Source organism: Plodia interpunctella, chromosome 13, assembly GCF_027563975.2.
Source record: "Plodia interpunctella isolate USDA-ARS_2022_Savannah chromosome 13, ilPloInte3.2, whole genome shotgun sequence".
Taxonomy (NCBI): Eukaryota; Metazoa; Arthropoda; class Insecta; order Lepidoptera; family Pyralidae; genus Plodia; species Plodia interpunctella.
The window spans coordinates 8,785,704-8,807,322 of NC_071306.1; the positions used below are offsets into that span (position 1 = coordinate 8,785,704).

The window sequence follows — 21,619 nt, forward strand, 5'->3', positions numbered from 1 at the left end:
TTATTCAGAAATTAGACCGTCACAGGCACTTTTTCACGTCAATTTTTATATTAAATAGTAATTTCTCACAGGCTACAAACTACTGGCATTTCGGAACGACAACTGCTGAGAAGAAATGCCGAAAGAAACTCGTTTGAATGATATTGGTCCCTATCATGCCAGAAGGACTTACCATTATTATTGTTACTTATTTTTTTTTATATGTATAATAATAAATGTTTATTTATTTCCATTACAATTATTTTACAGCTCGCAACAATAAAAAGTGAAAACAATAAAAAAGTTAATTAGAGACTTATGTGTTAAAAAAATATATATTTCAGGTATATAGCGCGACTCCGAAGTTGCGGCAACTTACGAGATGCGCTGGTCTTCAGAGGCAATGTGTAGAATTCTGTGCGAGGTCATGTAAGTACCTATTCTATATGGAAATTTGTTCAACATATTCTTGGAGACAAATCCTGGAAAATAAAAAAATATGATATATCAATATTCTGGGAATCTTTATAACATCGAAACAGAAATCGTATATTTTTCAACAAACAATGCAAAATAGACTTATATTATGGAAAATCAATATAAATAAAAAACCTAAGTAAACACTTCATTCACACATTACCATTTTTTGAAAAAGAAACAAAGATTGGTAAAATATTAACACGCCTCGTCTTATATCTGACTCAAAATGGATTGGATCAATGGATTACGATGCAACTGAAGATTTGTTCGTAAGTGTTGTGTAACCAACTAGGATATATATTAGTGTGTGACATCGGTAGTTTATAAGTGCTTTATTAATATAAGTCAATTAAGTTAATTGATAACTTAATTTGTGTCAACAGAGTGTTAAGTCTGAAGTCTGTAGCACAGTTTCTAACACAGACTTCAGAGTTCATATTATCTGTCCCGGTAATGTTATCAAATAAAGATTATTTATCATTATTATTATTATTTAAAAGGTCTGGAGCATTGCCCCGTAGAATGGCGAAAGAAGCTGCTTTTAAAACAAATATATAAAAATAATGCTTGTAAATAAAAATAAGTCTTAAAATAGGACCATAATGGTTGCTAAGCGTATCTTTCTCGTCGGAATCTAAGTTTGGCGAAGTGTGGAGCCGGAAGCCGGCATTAAAAATATCTTAGACTTAAAAGGCTCTTAGATAAACATCACAAAAATACACTCCTAAAAATAAATCATTAAATTTTTAACATGATACTTCGTGCAAATCTAACATTAGGGATAAGAAACCGGTCACGTTCGATTCCAATCGAGTGAATAATCGAATAGCAAATAATCATATGCAAAAAATCGATTCGCTGCCGAGTGGTTGTGCACTATTTAATTATTCCCGCGTGTTGGTTTCATTAAAACACATGTTGGTGACCTGAATGTTATGATGATTAAAATGAAAAAAATAAATAAACAGCTTATCAAAAATTATATATGATATTTTATTATATACTTAATATAAAACCAATAAAATATTTTAAGGTAATTAAAAATGGAAGAAAAAGAATTCTTCTCGAAGATTATAGGTATTCGGTATACTCGGACGAATTGGAGGGTAAAGGGTAATGTTTGATATCGCTAACTGCAAGTATCTTGTGTTTACTAATTCATAGGCTGCAGTAACCGCTTTCCACTAATAATCCTGTTCGCCTATTCGTTAGTGTAGGATGTAATTTGTTTATATCCAGTTTTAATTAATAGTTGCGCCATGTTCATAGTTGTTATTGTATAACTAGCCAATTATGAATAATATTAGCATGGAATAGTAGAATAGGAACGATAATATGCTTATCGCTTTCTCATAGAATGAGAAAAACGTATTATGGTACTAGAAATAGAAGAAACGGGACAGCGTTAATATGTCCTTTTTCTCGTGTCCCCTTTTCTCTTTTACTAGGTCCAGTCCATGAAGCTGCATCACATGCTTCCTCATGGTCCAACCTAAAGCGTTGTACCAGATAAGCGTATTTGTTATGAAACAGCGGTAGATTAATTATTTATTTGTTTTTTAATACACAATTTACGTAATTTAAATAAAATCACAAACTGAAAATATAAAAAAATTCACGTGCATTTGTGCCTCAGCTCAGTCAGCTAAACGCTACCCACTCGAAGTAGCATCTGATTTCCAGCTGGCGCCCTCAGAATACCCGTGCAGGATTTTAAAATTTGTATGAAATATAAATGAATACATTAGGACAAATAACACGGATTGAGCTAGCCCCAAAGTAAGTTCGAGACTTGTGTTATGGGATACTAACTCAACGATACTATATATTATAATAAATACATATTAAACATCCAAGGCCAAGGCCAATCAGAAAAATATCATTTTCCATCATGACCCGACCGGGGATCGAACCTGGAACCTCTGGGTTCAGAGGCAAGTACTTTACCACTGCGCCACCGAAATTATCAAAATAGGGAGTCATAAATTTTTGTCTTGTCTTCCAGCCCGCCAACAGCCGAAAGTAAGCGACATATTCCGAATGTACGCCGGTATGACGTACGGCAGCACTGTCCGGGACCTGTGCCGGAGGATGAAGCCGCAGGACCTGGCCATCAATGAGCGGAAACTGGTGTTGTTTGGCGTCCTCGAGGGTCTCATCAGGAGGGTATACAAGGTACGCGATCTGGGGCGACTTTATTGTGCACGTGTTAATACTGAAACAGTCCGCACACTAGCGCCGCCGTTTTTAACAATTTCTTTTAATTGATAGCGAAAACAAAAAACATAGCAATTATTAGATAATGTCCTGTTTGGCGTTGATAGATCTCGCTATAAATAAACTTAAAAAAAATGATAAAAATTTGATGGTGGCTAAAATGCATGGGCAGGTTGGTTCAGACTTTATATGTGCATTTTGAAAATTGTTAAAAAATGTACTGCACATCAAGTTACCCTGAACCTCTATGTCGCGGTAATAGCAGCGAGTTTGCAATGAATTCGGGTAGGTTAATGTGCTGTTCACTGTACATCCAGCATGGTTTTTTTTTTAATGTTTTAATTTTCAGTTCCCAATCACCTTGAACAATGAGGACACATCGTCCATCAGGAGCGACCACACGCAGCCACTCGTGCGCACGTACAACGGTCTGGTTTGTTTGGACGAACTTTGTTGTCAGGGCGGCATCACAGCCGTGCAGCTTGAAGAGCAGCTGGAGAGGGACAGCAACGTCGTGTTCATAGTCAAATGAAAGGGACGGAAGTATCGGTGAGCGGCATAGACTAATTTCGCGTTTTCTCCAGATTTTGGTTTTTCTGTCTAATCTCTTGAGGTTATGAATCAGAGCCTGTCACGAAATTTTTCAATATAGTTTATTTTGATGTGTGGTATAAACTTTGGAGTTAGGGAATTGATTAAAAATAATGACACATTGATAGTCATGAAAAAAATGTGATTCACTTTTTAATTTAATTTGTTTTTGTGTTGTCGCTCCGTCGCTCCAAAAAATCAAATTTTTTGGAGGAAACTTCATTTCCCAACAGCCCCGCCCCATTTAGTGGACAGCAAATAAATTCAATGACTACTTACATTCAAGTTGTTATTAAAAAATGCTAAAATAGAAAATTTAGTTTTCGCTTTGGTCTCAAGCCCATTGTCAAGATTCCAGTTTATGGGCCTTTAAAAGGTGAGATATCAGCGAAATCTCAGCTTATAAAAATTTAAATGCATACGTCTATCTTTTCAGTTGGCCAAAGTAAATCAATTAAATCTATTATTACTAATAATTTTTAAAGTACAGTATGTTAAAAGTTCTAGTCCTGCAATATTTTATAAGTTAAGCACAAAATATAAGATCTCATTTCATATTTTAAAAAATATTGCAGTTGACTACAGCAGAACAGAAAGGAGTTTAAATAATATTTCATAACTGACACCGACAAATTGTAAGTAAACATTTATAATATGTCTAGCTAAATATTGTAAATAATCTAGAAATTGTAAACTATAAAAACTTTTTACAATGTTAACGCATAATTTTACAGTTTTTATAGTTGTTTTTACAGTACCATTGTCAAAAGACAAGACTCAATTATTGAAACCTATATACCTATTTTAACAATTTGACGGTGATAAGTATGACTACTTGTAATTGTTATCTTTTTATACTACTGTGTCTTGGACACATTAAATCAATCAATATATTTTTTTATCCAACTATCAAAAATAAAGAAAAATATGCAGATATTATAGTCAAAAGTACCAAATCATCTATTGTAATCTAAAATAGTTTTAAGAAATTGTATAATTATCGGAAAAAAGTATATTTGTTAGGTAGATTTATGTAATTTGCCGGTTTAACCAGTTATTTTAAAGTTTGACTATTCAAGATTTTATTAATATCGATAGGAACTAGAAAAACCTGAAGAGAAATTTAAAAAAAATACTTATACTTACTTTTTAGAAAGCTAGTTTACCTATTTTTGAATAATTTTGTTGACTTTACAAAGAATATATTAATAATTATAGGATTTTATGTGTATGTAAACAATATTTCAAACTGCTCAATGTTCATAATTAAGATTTTATTTGTTAATAATGTACAAGTAATCGAAATGTTTATAAAGGTGCTAATAACGTAAACTTTGTAATTTTGTATTGTATAGATTTACATAGAGACAGCCCACATATAAGGTCCCACCGATTTTCGGAAATGATTTTAAATTATTTTTAGGGGATGAAAGGGCTTACTAACAGCAATGGACAATTAAAAGTTCAAAAAAATCAACAATATCACACACAAACATCCATCCAATGATTATAAAATTTGCTAATCAATAATTAATTTTTATAGATATTTTTAATTTGTTGTTACACTTAATTTTTGTACAGTTGTTATGTGAATTTATATAGTTTTTCGTCGGTAGAAAAATGGTTTTGTGTTTTTTTGGCGAGTAGTTCATATAAGGAACTAATTACCTACTTTTATGTGTCATATTACATTTTAGCTTTACTAAGAAAAAACCTGGCCATGGCTGAATACTCAACAGCGATCTTAAAAATTCTTGAGTCTCATACTGCCTTTATCTAAATAACTTGTTGGAAAGGGACAAATTGATAATACTATAGTTGCATAGTGACTCAGTTAATTGGACCCGGTAAATAATAAATATACAGGGTACCTTTAAAACACTCACCTCGCAGGAATACAAAGCTGACTTAAACAATATCAGTTCTAAGAGTTTTGACACATTACATTTTTTTTTTAGTTTTTGTTGTCATGTCCTTTTTGCCTTTACGCCTGAAGCGTGAACGCGGTTTAGATATTAATATTGGAAAGGAAAATTAAATATCAATTTTTATACGAAAATAAAATTCAACGAATTATCAAAACTCGTCATAGAACAAAGATTTATGATATTAGCTATCTCAGGTGTAAGGTTTAAGGACATGTTTAGGGTTATTTTTTAACGGTGGCTTTGCGGCGTCACAGTCACAGAACACAACCGGAACCATCCGCAGATGAGAGAGAGGGAAAGATGTTAGCTAGAATGCACGCCACGAAAGTAGTCCCGCAGCCGTGGCGCTACTGTCGTTGCAGACAACGATGTGGCCTATGTGTTATTGATAGTTCCTGATATTAGTGATAGTCACGCGCAGACTTATCCGGCGCGCACTACATGTATCCCTGCGAGTTTGCCGATGCCTTTTCTAATCAAGTTATATAAACAGCAAAGTAACTAAGACGCATAATGCCTAAAATTCATGACTAAAGAACTATTAAGTTTTGCTAGTAACCCTGTAGTTTAAAAGTTTCTTTCTATGGGCTTATAGCTGTCAAATAAGTTAAAGTTGGAATGTAATAAATACGCGCTTAAAATGGAATAATAATGTCTTCATTTACCCTCTTAAGCCGGGTCCGCAGCGCTAATTTTCTAACAAAACATGTTAGGAAGTTATGTTTGTTTTCTCCATATCGCGCTGTGCTGCCCTACGTCTTTCTTTAGTGAGCACTAACACAAAATGAGTCACTTCCCGAAATGATTGATTGAATGATTGGGGATGTTCTTCATTCGGTTTGGAAAAGATGTTTTTGTTATTAGAAAAATACACACAACTACGCCACAGCCCTAATCGGTTAGTAAAACATATTTTTGTGTTAGCTAATACGAAAACACAGCGCTGCGGACCCGGCTTTATTTATAATGTTTTGTCACGTTCTGTCAGTGTCGAATATTGTAAACTGACAGTGACAGATAACTATTAAAGTATGCTCCAAATTTAAGAGGTTAAAATTGCACAACTTTAAAACTAACAATAGGTAAACTTACAAGTCATTTGTGCGATCTAGTCGTAAAATGGTTTATAAACTGTTTCAATTGTTTTGTCTGGATTTTTGAGTTTGTATGGTGCACATGATCTTTCAACTCTTGCCTTATCAAAAATCAACTTATTAAAAATCTTAAGAGTAAAAATTCAAATAGGTAATTAATTAGTTTATTTGGCAGATTACAATATGATACGTGATATCAGAACTGAATTATTTTAATGTGAACTGATATAATGATTTTATGATCATGTGTACCTATACACCATATATGTATGTTTTATGATTTGACTAGTCGACTAAAATCTTTGTGCCTTATTATTGTTTGTACGATTTTTTTATGTAATTGATCAATAATTAAGTTATCATTAAGAGATTTATCACCGCGTTTGTTCATTTTGTTATTTCAGAGATGTTCTATCGAAGTTTTCAAGTACTCTGTCGGCAATGTTCAATGTTATTACGTTTATAAGCGACTCATTAAAATAATTTCATATATTTTCGTTATTTTATTCATGGCTATTTTATCCGATTTGGCGATGAAAGGGTTAAACCAAAGGGTTTTATGGAATTGTAACGCATGCGTGCACGCATATGCAATATAGCTAATAATTTCATACAATAAACGCTCATCGCTATTTATAAGCGTCCAGTCCCATTGCTACGCCGCGCTCCGTTCTGATTTCAGAATTTTACCAGCTCACCATTTAAAAAAAAAAATTAAAATGCTATCACACATGTTTTTAACTGTTTTTGGAATAACAATTGTGTAACAAAAGCATTTAAATAAAAATCACAAATCAAAGACAGTACTGCTTTAATACATTCTTATATAACATCATATAAGTTACATTATACATAAACAGTTATATAGGTAACAAAAGTCGTGACTAGCGTTGCAGTAGTTTGCGACTGGAACTGTCACGTGGTAGTCCACTGTTGGGCTTGTTTTTTGGGAAAAAATGGCCTACGAGATCATTAAAATGTTTGAATTCTGTATGTATTCCACTTCTGAAAGTCTGACAAATATTTTTCTTACGTAACCTATGAATGGAATGAAACCCTTACAAAAAGACGTCATCTCAAATGTACTCTTAACCGGAAAACATAGACTAATTGTCTATGTTTCCACTAACATTCAGTCATAATCTAACAATTAGAACATCAAACGAAATTGAGCTTCATCTAGTTCATTTTAAACTCTAATTTAGCTTGACGCTGTTATCTTGAAATCGTGAATGACCCTGAATCTAACAACTTTGAAAATCAATATTTTAAAAACTCGCAGGCCACGATCGTAAAGATCATTGATATATAAAAACTGAGGGAATTCGAAAATAGTTATACTATTGAAAATCACAACGTTCACATATGTGTGTAGTTATTGTATATTATTACAAATGGCTGGGAAGGAGTAACGTCGAAGTGGTCAGAAGTATGTATGGTCATTTATTTTGGCACAGCGTGGTTAGAAAATTAGAATGCATCTATTTATATACAATTAGTATTGTAAAAATAATTATATATTTTTGATGATGGCAACTTATACATGTTTGACATGTTTCAAGTTTGCACTTACTGTCAAGAATGAGAGGAAAACTGACTTTTTAACTAATTATTTTTTTGTTCTTGCAATACCAAATATAATGATCAAGATTGATTGATTATCCCCAGTGTTGCCAGCCAACATGAGAAAGAGGCCTCATTTATTTACTTCACTTTCTTGACATGCCGTACTCCGGGTTTTTTTTTTTAGATAAATTTAATCTGAACTGGTCTGTGGTCCAAGATTTTAGGTTGAAATTAGTTGAGTGCTGAGTCATTACTGTTAGGTTTTGATAAGTAAACGTATAACGCCATAGACAGAGAAAATTATAGACTAAATATCTTTCGTTTCGCTCACACTAGAGAGATTCGTATTAGAATTACACGAGAGGAAACGGGACAGAGCGCTAATACCTTTTATCAGTCCCCCGTTTCTACAATGCTTGATCTGCCTCATGTACGAGATAGGCCGGAAAGTTGTATGGAAATGTTCTAATATATCATTCGGCATCGCTATATCGTCGTCTTTAGTTTTGTCTTACGTGGATTTCTGTGTGATCAAAACAGCGCCATCTGGCAGCAAACAGGCGGAGTTGCTTTCCATAACAACCTGCATTATACGTTTACTTACAAAAACTCGCATTACGGACTGAATTTACATAAACTACATAAGTTGCCACCACCGCCATCTGTCTTTTAAAACTGTAACCAGGCACTTCTATCAATTACCTTACCGATAACGTAAACATTTCTTATAATAAATTATATATTTCAACATGATAGCGCGATACGCAAGAGAATGCTTTCGATCACATTCACAAACATTGTCTTTATTATTAATAAATCTATTTTAAGTGCATTACATTAAACAAGTGAAAATGCATACCAAGGGTGAGTTGCACCTGTCAAATTTGACGTTGACTTTACCAGCGCGCCGCTGACGTTTGGTCAAAATGACCATCGTTGCGTTTTACTGCGCAGGCTAAGTTTAACGTCAAAGTTAGTTAGTGGTTAATTAGTGCTGGATCGACGCAGACACCGCACGCAGAAAGGGCCCAGACAAGACAGAGGCTTAACAGGGGAAAAACTGTCTTTTATTTGGTAAAAAAACACACCGGCATCGAAGTTAGATTCTGCTCAATTCATCGTGGATTGTCTCTTTCTCACGTAAAGCTAGAGAATGAGATCAAATACAGAACTAAATACAGTGTATATTTTAAACGATTTTAAAGTATTTCTAAATGGGTTCTGTAAAAAAACGATAGAACAAATAATTGTTTACGTTATTGAATAAATTATATGAAATGTTTGTGAATATGATTTTGTCTTTATATTCGTATGATTACAGTGCCTAATGATCCGGCGATGCTTAAACTGTATACAAAATAATTTGATTTCCATACATTTACAGTTTTCAAATGATATTTCTCCGTATAACTAAATAATATATTGTATATTATTAAATAACTTATACAATAGTTTTGCATATTTATAATACACTCATCAGGCACGCTATATTCGAATTACACTATGAAAAAAAAATGATAATTTAAAGAGAAGAGAAAATGATAATAGAAGAGATAATAATATAAAGAGAAAAAAGAAAAAACAATTTCATTTCTGTAATCTTTCTTTTTAGCTCAATTAATAAATTGTAAAAAAAATAGGCATGATTCAGAATTTTCATACTAACATACATATATATATATTTATAGCTCACTCATAAATATAGTGGTAGTCTTAACATATTCCGTGCTACAAAATAGCTTACGATACAAATCGTTCAAAAAAAAAAAAACAACTTATAAAATCGTTGTTCTACGAAAAGATCATTAGACTTACACGTTTGAGACATTGATAAAACTTGGATTTATAAAATCAAGTGTTCTTTTTTATTATTTTTTTTCACAATAATAGAGGAGTTTTAAAGTTATACACAGTCTTGTAAGGAATAATATAAACCCAAGTGATATCACCACAACCAGTAATATAAACGTAATTATTATGCACGTTATGTCAATAAAAAAAATATATACCATACGTCGGTATAAACATTCGATTTGCAAATTTTAGGAACGACTTCAAATTATACATATTTTATTCACACAGGAATTTATTCAAATTTGTATGAATATTTAATTCAGACTTGAAGATAAAATGTCAACAATAATGTGATACATTTTGAACTAATATTTTGATACATTCATTTTAAGATCGTCTCATCAATGTATGATATCGTTCTGACATAGATTTTTTTGATATTCGATTTCCCGAGAAATAGTTTATCAATATTTATCAAGTAAAAATAGTGAATTATTATATTCTTGATGAAATTATCATGACATACAAGACGATTATAATAAATCCAATAATAATAATAATCAACCAAAACACGAGCGAAAATGAAGTGAAAACAAAAAAGAAGAAAGACCTAGTTTCCTTTTAAACTCGTTTTGCAGTAAACATGCGATTTTTTTTCCGATAGATGCAGTAAGTAGCTGTCATATCGTTAATACATTTTGTTTCATATATATTATGAACTTCATAGACTAATAAATAATAAGTAGGCATTATGACACAGCTTTCCCTAAATATATATATCAGCAAAAGAAACAATATTTTTTGGAACATTACACAAGAGGCATTGGTCAAAAATAAATTATTGTAACGAAATAAAAATAACACGAGTTTCTTTTATTTATATTTAAATATTTCGTAAGGAATTTAGAGGATTTGCAGGCAGTTTGGGCAAACTTTTTTTAAATAATGTAATAAAAAGTAAAAACAAACCAGTAACTTATTGAAAATTAATTTCCCACGTAAACAACATCATTTCAAAATCAATCCTGAATATTTTTATCCATATTTTGACCGATGCCCCTCCAATCAAATCACTCCTATAGGAACAGCGCCTCTACCTGGAGATTCTTCACTAACATAAGGCCAAGACTACACATACACAGATTTGTGAACGTTCTACAGCACTTACTTTAGCCCGAACACATTTCCGAGTGCTCGTCCCACGCTGCCACCTGGAAAATAAAAGTGAATGTTGAGATTTTCCGTTTCATCCAAACTTTATTTTTTATTTTATTTCATTAGAACTATGTAAACACAATGTAGTGCCATAACTTTCTTATATGTGGTCTTCAAAATCAAATCTTTATTGCCGTTGTTTTGTATTGAAACAACGGCAATAAAGAAAGTGCTAGCCGCCATAAGGTCCCTTTTGATTTGATCTAAGAGCACGTCCATATTTTCTTCCCGACTCCTTGGAGCCCAGTAAATTAAAATAAACCTCAATTAATTCCAGCAACCGTCCATCCAAAACAGAATAATCTCAATTTTTTTATATATACATACATATATATATTTTCCGAGTTTACCTTGCTTTCATATCACTGTTGAAATTTTTCGCATATTACACTATTAACATTATGTCTTATCTTCTAAGTTTCCCATAGGTTGAGATACCGAGAAACATTACGGCACTACGCTGCGATTTAGGCGCCACGATGTAGTTACGATAAAAAACACAGATCGGTGCACAAGACAATGTGAATCAACTTCTAAATTACACATTTTCTATACCCATGAAACGACAAAAAAAAATACATTAAAAATAAAAACAAATTCGTAGCTATAGTACGGGATTAGGTCCTTAGACATTATGTTACTATGTTTAATTATTATCGACTTTTAAAAACTTTTTTGTCACAATGTCAGGGTCCTAAAATTCAGGTATATACAAAACCTCGCCTTTCTTTAAAATAGAAAATTGTAGACAAAAATGTATCATCTACCCTATTTATAATTATAAACGAAACTACTATATGTTTGCCCACCTGGCAGTCCCTGCTGCAGTACCACTGGTTGGCGCAGCCGGCGCACACGAACTGCGCGTCCCGGCGCCGGCAGCCCTGGCACAGCGGCGCCTCGCCCCCCTCCTCCGCCTCCTCCCCGCCGCCCGCGCCCGCGCCCGCCCCCGCGCCCCCGCCGCCCCCGCCGCCCCCGCCCTCGTCTATCACCAGCCGGCCCGACCCCGACCCGGACGGAGAACCGGCGCCGGACGGTGACGACGCTGCGCTTTCTTCATCGTCCTAAAAGGTTAAGTTCCAAAAATTTATCTTCAACGCTTCGCGCATCCCAAGCCCCAAGCGATATGCTCCATTGCTCAGTCGCGCTTCGCCATTTTAACATATGTCGTTTAAGATAGAGACATGGAATTTTTTTTCAGGTCAGGAGCAGTGGCTCTAGCATAGGCACTTATGTAGAGGATTGTGGGACTGAGACTCGTCACGTGTTAACACCATATGTACAGCATAAGAGATGACAAAAAAATAGGGGGCAAAATTCTTCGTAGCTGTCACATTTTTGACGTAAATGCTGAAGTACGGCGACAATTTTGTATGGAATATTTTCAGTTTCACTTTAATTAATTTCTACTCTTTGTGGTCAAGCTGTACCACCTGTGTAAACACACAAAACGTAATAAACGTCGTTTAAATTTAAACGTGAAACTTGAATGAATAAATTATTGAAAGGACACATAATACGAAAAAAAAAACAACATAATAAAAAAGATATTACTTACCAATTGCACAACTTCGTCCGCCTTCTCCGGCTGCGGTTCAGGCGGCACGATTGGCTGCACTGGTGTTATCGTGATCTCGCCGCAATTCTGCCAACATTCATATATCATAATACTAATTCTTTTATTTTTCTTGTATGTGCCAACACTAGGAGTTTCCATTGGAGATTTAAAATAAATATATATTTGATATTTAAAATTAATGTTAGAATCTATGGAATAATACGCGATATTTATTCACTTACAAAATAAAACCTTATTCTTATTACACTAAAAGTGATATTACACTGTGCTATGATCAATAGTAGTGACGTTTCTAAATCCGCTTACTGTAATATCAAGTTTAGGACATTAAGAATAAAATTGATTTTAGCTTGACCAAGCAGTCAAGAATAATGTGGGCTAGTTGTAAATTATGACATACATAAATAAGGTTGAATATTTCGTATCATAAATAATACAAACTACAATTTGCGCTCATCCCAATGCCAGAGACAAGCTAAAGGCAAGCTTCAAAGCATAAAATCCCATAACAGCCATGCTTTTCCCGCCTTTTTGCTATTTAACAGCATATGTCAAATATCTACATAATATTTTATTCATATAGTCTATTATGTCACCCGCCCTAGTATGCTCTGCATACCAATCTAATCTTGATAATATTATGTAAGTTTGCAATGTTTGTGATATGTAAATATGATTATGATGTGGCATTTATTTGATCTTCCAATGAGCATTGCCATTCTCTGCTATTGTAAACGTGTATTACTCAAATTGTATTCAACACTGTTTGCTTTGTAAATAGTTGAAGCTCTTTTATTTCAACTTTATCACAAATAACAACGCGCATTCAAACCACACTGGCAGTTTAGTCTGAATGCAACTCCAACTGTTTAAAAAACAAAATAAAACGAAACTTAAAATCTAAATTTTGAATTTGGAATGATCGAGGCCAATTCGTGCACCAATTGGGTTTTTTGCGTACACATTGAGGTGGTACCTTGGCCTGACCGAAAGTTGGCAACGCCGGCGTCTGTTTCCGTTCCGGCGACGTGAGCAGTTTAGCCAACGTCGGCGAGTAACTCTGAGACGCAGGGGACGCCTGCTGGAAGGTTGGCAACACCCATTCAAGCTAATTCAAATTTTAGAATGCGATTTGCGCTATGTCCTGAGTTGGCGACGAAATGAGTTAAAAGTACCGCTCGCAAAATATAATATAGGTTAAGTTCTCAGCAAATACAATCACGATGGTAAAGAGTTTATCGTGTGCTGCTTTTTATTTGTTGATATAATGCTGTTACTGGGCCAACAGTCTTTTCTACCAGGTAAAAAATAAAGGGATTTGAATGAAGACACCATAATTTCTGTTTAGCCCGATTCTTCGGTCCGATTTTTTTTTCGGATGAACATATCGGAAAGACTGGAGAAACGGCCTAAGGCATAACCATATATAAACATGGTATATATGTACATAGACCGAGGATCGCGACTCACAGACATATCAAATATTATATCAAATCAAATATATATCATATCAGCTCGAAAAAAATATCGCATCGATCACACAGGACAATGGCAATCAAGCTATGCATTTTACATAAATAAATTGTAAAAATATCAATAAATGAGAATACGCATAGATATCGAAAGTCGACGCTCGCATCGACTGTAGATACGCACTTATTTTTTTCTCTCGACAACAAGTAAGACTTCGGAGCACTGTCTTTTGGCTCATTTAAAAAAAATCACAACTAACCTCCTTTCTTGGAGCCAATTTTGAACATTAGTATCTAAGTCGCAGCAGACGACGGCCTTCAATTTATCTATGAGAATATGATTCTAAAAGCATTTAAAATACGAATGATTTCTTTTTTCAAATTGCCAGTTTCAATTTAAAAAAGTTACCTTGGTGAGTATGCCATGGAGTAAAGAGTTTTGTTGTGATTGCGAAGTGGCAGTTTCCTGACTGGTTGTGACTGGCAATAGAGAAATTTCTGGATAAGGCGGTGGGGGGGGCAGCCTTGGGCTTGAGGAGGCCATTCTTTCCGCTTGCTTCGTGGTACTTGCGTGCGGCTCTTCGTGATTCCTCTCTTGCCGCCGCCGGCCTTCGGGCCTGGTAATAATAATGATATTATTATGTAATTAAAAATATAAACATCTTTCAGTAGTCCAAAGTAGCGGTTGCAACGTAATTTCTTTATTTTTCCTTGATTAAAAAAAATATATGTTAAAAAGCTCACATACAAACCAAGTAAAAGTACATTCATTCGCATGAGCATCAAGTTAATCATAAAAAAGTTAAAACATTCTTTAAAGTATGCTTTGTATAGTTCTGGGTAATGTGAAATATTTTAAAGTTAGAAATTGCAATCGGTGTAAAACATCATCATCATTAGTTTTATAATAAATAAATAACCACCAATCCACTGTTGGGAATAGCCTCTCTTACTGAACGTCATCCTTCTCGGTGTAACCAATATAACATAGTATGCTGTTAGTTTTTTAAGAATAAGATGGTTATTTTGTTATCAGCATAATTTTTTTTATTTACCTGATGTGGTGTTCAGCCCTGTTCATTTCCATAGGCCTACCGGGCATGAGTCCGGGACCCTGTTGCATGTTGGCATACTGCACCAGCACGTCCTTGAACGAGACTCCGTTCAGCAGGCCACCCGCTTGGATCTGCTGCAGGCGTTCCAACATTGCTTTTTGGTTCTGAAATGTACAAAATAGACATGGTTTTCTGACTTCTTAGCACAATATTTATTTAGGAGATCTCTGCCTATTGTGGTGTCTCCAGTGCTCCCACAAGTTATTGTTAGTATTACATCCAATGATAAAAATAAAGACAGATATTTATGGAACTGCAGAAATTAATTTCTTCCTTATACTTTAGTATCATATTAATATTATAAATGCATATTATGAATGTATATTACTCTTTCACGCAAAATCTTCTGGACGGATTATTATGAAATTTGGTACACAGGTAGAATATAACCTGGAAGAACACATAGGGTACTTTTATCCCGAAATTCCCACGGGAGCGAAGCCCCGGGCAGCTATTCTCTATATAGTAGTCTATGTACATCCTACATCTGACACAAATCGATACTTTGATATAAAAACCGGCGAATTCAAACTGATACGACCTTGACCTCAGCAAATAGCAATTCCATGTAACAATTATGTTGACATTGAGATAGGTAGACTTTTAGCCACGTCCGAACCAAATAAAAAGGAATAACTTGTATTGGGATAAGACCAATCAATCAACAATCAATATTTAATAAGTTTCTGTAGCTTACTACTCTATAATAGGCTTTATTTACCGCGAGCAGAGCTGCGGGAAATGGCTACATAGTATTTTAATAAAAATGGAACAAGAACAAATAAATATTTAAGAAAATTGTATGACAGTTACAGACTCACCATATCCAAATTATTGAAGAGCATATTGTTCATACTATTTATGTTGTCCATTTTGGGTGCTATAGGCCTTGGTGGGTTCATCATGTTAGGGTTTAGGATAGACTTCATGCGCCTACCCCTCCTTGGGGTAATATCTGGGTTTCTCTGCCTGTAGTCCGCTATTATGGACTTCACATCTTTTGTGGGCCCTTGCCGACCCATGGGCATACCAAAGTTGCCTGGCAGTTGGCCGTTCATGTCTCTAGGAAACCCTGGCATGCTCCCAGGCATAGGTCCAGGCATCATCATCGCCTGAGGATATACAGGTTTGGGCATAGGTTGCATATGAGCTGCTTTATCATATGGTGGAGGCAGCCCTGCCATGGGATTGAAAGGCGAATTTACCGGCATCACTGGTCCTTGCATCATAGGGCTCATAGTTGAACCAGGCTGTTTTAGTGACAACCCTGAGATTTCGTCACTCTTATCTATAGCTAAGTTTTTCGCTTGATTCAGATAGTCAAACGGATCAGTTCTCTCTGCTCCATTTATTTCAGCAGATTTTTCAAATGAGAGCACTTGCTTCCGTCTTAATAATCTTAATAGGATTTCTTCTTTGACCTTTTTCAGATGGAGAATGTTATTCCACTCGTGTTCTTTCTTCTGGGCTAGTTCTCTTAAAGTCTGTATCTCTGATAGCAGTTGCTCTGTATGCCTCTGTATTTCATCAATGTTGTTTTTCGTAGCTGTCTGAATGTAGTCATTGATCATGGTGTCATGTTGGGGAAACGTCTTTTCTACTTCTTGACAGAGCCTCTTCAGGGGCGAGTCTGTCTCTATGTCCTCACTAGCGCGTCTTTTTGATGATTGATCCTCCTAAAATAATAATTGATGAACAATGGTCTTAAACAAAATTTTAATTAATAAAAGGCATGCAAAAGGCTCTGTGGTGCAGTGGATCACGCGCTCGACCTGCGATAGTCGCGGTTAAGCACCTCAGGAATGGTCGTCAGGCGATGAGTCATAACTATTATAAATGTGTCATAGTACCTTAGACTGAACATCTCCATTAATTGGTGGTGGAGGGGTAGACTTCTCCTTCTCTTTACCCCCTGCAGGTGCAGGGGATGGAGCCGGCGGAACATGTGGGGGCACCTCAATCATCTCTATATCTGCGGCTTTTTTTTCAGGTGGTGCACTTTCTTTGGATTCTATAACTGGTACTTCCTTGGGGGGACTAGGCTCTTTTGGGGGATTTGGAGGGGATAATGGCTGAAATTTTGTATTATATTAGTTTGTATCAAGCAATATTGAGTAAAAGTAGTACCAAGTCAATATAATATAGATAGATAATGAAGAAACTAAACTATATTCGCGTTTTACGCCCATTCACTATTTATCTGCTCCACACAATCTATATAATGTATTTATCTATATATGTATTTGTTATAAAATATAGTATTGTTGAGTTAGTATCTCATAACACAAGTCTCAAACTTACTTTGGGGCTAGCTCAATCTGTGTGATTTGTCGTAATATGAAAAAAAAACTATCGCGCACCAGTTCGCCGAACTTGGCGGTTACACTTTGCTGGTTGTTCATTGCGGTAAATAAAAGTACTTATCTGAAGAGAAACAATGAATAAACAACTGACATCTCAATACAAAGCCTTCTTTTCGAATGTGTTATTGCTAACACTGATATTAGATTTTATTCAAGTCGCCTAAAGACTTTTACGGGCTACCTACAGACATCTTGGAGCAAGTATTCGCATACACACTGGTGAGCTTAAACTGTCAACCAGAGTGCAGGTTTACTCAAGATGTTTTCCTTTACCAGAAGCAAGTAGTGGTGCACAAGTAGGATTTGAACCTAGAACCTTTTGATCTCAGGGGGACATTTTTTATGACAGTACCACCACCTCTTCATCTATCACTAAGGGATTTCTTCCAGTCAATTGTTACAGGATACTATGTTCAGATGAGAGAGAAATGTTACCAAAAACTTCTATTTCGCTGTATTTGGAGTTGAGAAGTGGTCACCAATGTGTATTGTAATATGAAATTCTCTAAAATCACTCTGTCATACTTTAGTTTTAAGTATGTTTTGTCTTTTTATGAATTTACAGCATTTGTGGAAGACCACTCCCATGGCCCATACCACAATTTGCTAAATGAAGACCATTTTGGTACAATAATACATTATTTTATGTCCAATATAAGTACTAATGTTAATTAATAGAAATGTATTTATATATTTAAATTAATGGAATGGAATTTAAAGTAATGGAAATTAAATAACTGCAAGTTATTGTACGAAATAAATGTTTTTTTCTGAATAAGAGGTTAAGTCAATAGGGGATGAAAGCTTACTTTAGGGGTAACAGCTTTGGGTATCTCCGTCACTGTGTCTGATACAACTTCCGTATCCACAGGAACTTCAATAGATTTAGGGGCTTCCTCTGCAGGTTCTGGGTTGCTTTCAATGATTGGCTGAGGTTCATCCACAACCGTTTTGGGTTTTTCACTATCGTCTTCAGCTACAGGTGTATCGGCTAGTTTATCATCTTTCAGTGGTTCATCTAAAACAAAAGTGTCAAATGTTTCATGAACTAGACCTGGATGCATTACAGGAGTTTGGTCTTATACAACTAAATTGGATGTAACCATCTTTATTGTGGAAACTGTGCTTATTATAAAGATACAAAATATATCCACAAAGTTTGATGAAATGCTTTTTTTTTATAATCATTGACATTACAACATGATAAGTTCAGATCCATATGGATACATGATATTATTTCTAATTAAATTTCTATTATTTCTCTATTTAATGCCATGGACCAGTTGTGATATTTTCACAACTGGTCCATGGACCAGTTGTGATATTTTCACAACTGGTCCATGGCATCTATGAAAAATAGTAGCACAGTCAACAAACACATCAAAATTATTTCTAGCAAATGCACTGCTAATGCCACCGTTTAAAGAAACATGCAGGATAACTTGACATGCAGCCGACTATACATGTCAACAGTAAAATTTGCAGCAACATTACCTTGAACTTTCTCTGCATTCTCTGTCAATGTCTCGTCACCGTCATTTTTCTCTTCTAAATTCACTTCTTTGGCATTTTCATCACAGTTTCCCGCGTTATCCTCCTCCTCGGTCTTCACTACCGGCGCTTCGTCAGTCTCCGGGCTTTTGCCCGATACCGCCTCGCCTTCGTCTATCGCCAACGGATCAACTTCATTTTCACCACTCTGTTCGACCGCCGGGGTTTCTTCAACTACCGGCTGATCCTTTAGAGATTCCTCAATTTTCACGCTTATATCGTTCATGTTTATTTACATATTTACGATTCACAAATCACAGCACTGTCACCACGCCGCCCGCAGGCTGAAAGCCCCAAATTCCTCCATCATAACCACCGCACAACAGTCAGGGCTTCATCGACCCGTCAATTAATATCCGGCACACTTCAAAAAGGCTTCCAAAGTATCTAAACAAAATAAAAAACTAGAATGCTAGGAATTTTATGCCAAATTGAGTAACATCACGATGCGCAAGCAACTGCAGCCGTGAACTCTGGGGTCATTGTGACTAATTGATCACCACCAAAATCACTCTTATTATCTTAATAAAAAGCAACACATTATCTTTTATTTACGAATTTATAGTAAAAGAAAGCAATTTGCATTCAAATTTTTAAAATAACAAAATAAATGCAATATGGGGACGCAAATCGCATGCAAACTGTTAGTGTTGCCATTTGAGTGCGATTATTTCCCTAGCTAGCTTCGTCAAGTTTCAAACATCTGCAAACATGTCATTCCATGAGTTCTAAAACTTCGAAGAGATTGTTTTAATCAACTATATCATAAAATGCTTTTAGCGTTATACCTATAAAATATTTCAAATTTTAAAAATATTTCCCATGAATCTATTGAAGGCCACGCCATAACCTAGTCATAGGCAGCAATTTTTATATGATTTCTGGCAATATTCAACAGGTTACGTTTCATTTCATTGAATGCCAGTCATCTACGTTTAATCTAGGTATTGTATATAAAATATTTCGATAATATTTTTTATTGTAGATTTCATTTTCATCATTTCATTTACTATACATGGAAATGCGGACGAATAAAAATATTTTTGTCATATGATAGATTCAGAGATCGCATAAATTTCAAATTTATATCAGTGTGATACTTTTTATTTAAATTTCGCGGTGTAAGTTAGATTTCACTTCCGGACTTCCGCAAACGAATAGGCAATAGGCAATGACAAGTCTTTTCCGCATATATCGATAAACTAGGTAGGTACCTACCTGAAAATTTATTTTATGAGCTTGACATTTTGACCAAATCCGTTATTTACTTTTCCAATCTTAAAAGTTTCAGGGAACGCAAAGAAACGGCTAGAGAACGCTTTCGGTAACGTTCTCAAGTGTTGAAATTATCGAGAATAGTTTCTCTGATTGAAACATATATATTTATTGAGATATTTTTCGTGAATTCTTGAATTTCCAATGACAATTCCTTTTTTTTAAATATTAATAATTATGTTTAATTTGTGGTTTACGGATAAATTAGTATCTCAACAAATGAATTAGATCACAAGCACAACAGGTCTTACCTGTCATTTGTACTAGTCCTTTAGCAAAATAAGCGTTGGCAAAAACACAGGCAAAAAAGGATTTACCAAAGTATGGTAACATCATTGGGTTACATCAAGTGATGTACCTATTGTCAAAATCAGATATTTCAACCTTTTTAAGTGAAAACCTCATTTCACTAAAAAAGGTTTGGCAAAAGATTACAATTTTAGTTAACCGAGCGAGCGAAGCGAGCGAGATCTACAATTCGACTTGGGGCAAAAATATTTTTTTTTGTATGTATGCATGTATGTTTGTTTATTTGTAACGCGATAACTTTCGAACCGTTGGTCTGATTTTAATGAAATTTAAAAGGTATGGACATTTAAATAGTATCTGTGAATAGAATTTTTAAGTTCGTAGGGCATTAAAATCGATTCAGTCGTTTTTTAAATATTCCCAATTTTGTAAAAATGTATTGTGTTCGCGCGGTCTAAGTTCGCAGCGAACAACTAGTTAAGTTAAATGGAAAAACTAACAATGGTATAATCATGCTTTGGCCAAGGTATTTTTTGAATGGTTTCATCACATATGGGTTTACGTTCAGTATTTGCCCAGTTTCTGCCTATAGAGTCAGGGTTCTAACCAATCTTTTTGTTGGACAGAAAGTGGGCGTAAACCCATCTGCTTGGTATGGTTAGGATAGGTTTAATTAGGAGATTGCCCTTGTTATTCATAAAAATGTTAAAACTGTACTGTAAACTAAAATATTTGAAAGTGACAAAAATATATCAAATATATTTTACCTTAGAGTATGTTTTAACTTTTTTATGAATAACTTTTTTATGAACAACATGACATTATCCGTTTTCAAAATAACAAATTTTTGATAGATTACTGATGTACCGAGTCTATAGCTAAAATTGAAACAGCCTTTTTTGTAAAATAAAATTGAACCAATAAAGAATTTTGTCATTTCAGTTTTTGTCAAATATGTTTTTGCTATGACACATTTGCTGAACCCGATGTTTATTATTTCATCATTTGATGAAACCTTTCTTGTAAAATTACTTTTCACTAATGCTTTTTAATTTAAACCGTGAACGTACGAAACATACATACGAAACGAAAGCTATTAATATCGATATCGATAGTACGTGAGTATACCAAATAGCTCCATGCAGCCCTAT

At 34.7% G+C, this 21,619-nt stretch overlaps 2 protein-coding genes across 3 annotated transcripts in view; one reads left to right on the forward strand and one right to left on the reverse strand.

Moving 5' to 3' along the window:
- Nucleotides 1–6,781, forward strand: part of LOC128674822 (GATOR complex protein NPRL2-like) — a 37,749-nt gene extending 30,968 nt beyond the window's left edge. Inside the window, exons 6-8 of the mRNA XM_053753735.1 lie at nucleotides 324–408; nucleotides 2,465–2,634; nucleotides 3,026–6,781. Of these exons, the coding sequence (XP_053609710.1) occupies nucleotides 324–408; nucleotides 2,465–2,634; nucleotides 3,026–3,208 (438 nt within the window). The 3' untranslated portion in view covers nucleotides 3,209–6,781. The remainder of the gene's footprint in view (nucleotides 1–323; nucleotides 409–2,464; nucleotides 2,635–3,025) is intronic.
- Nucleotides 6,782–7,083: 302 nt separating this feature from the next.
- LOC128674821 (titin-like) lies at nucleotides 7,084–19,593 on the reverse strand. 2 transcript variants are annotated; one of them, XM_053753733.1, is made up of 10 exons: nucleotides 18,888–19,593; nucleotides 18,203–18,411; nucleotides 16,881–17,102; nucleotides 15,852–16,706; nucleotides 14,971–15,134; nucleotides 14,325–14,532; nucleotides 13,420–13,524; nucleotides 12,423–12,509; nucleotides 11,674–11,928; nucleotides 7,084–10,860 (listed from the first exon to the last, which is right to left on the reverse strand). In XM_053753733.1, exons 1-10 carry the CDS (start codon nucleotides 19,168–19,170, stop codon nucleotides 10,819–10,821), a joined length of 2,430 nt encoding a protein of 809 aa, XP_053609708.1. In that variant the 5' UTR covers nucleotides 19,171–19,593; the 3' UTR covers nucleotides 7,084–10,818. The 2 variants fall into 2 exon arrangements, with proteins under 2 accessions (XP_053609708.1, XP_053609709.1); XM_053753734.1 differs by lacking the exon at nucleotides 13,420–13,524.
- Nucleotides 19,594–21,619: the final 2,026 nt, after the last annotated feature.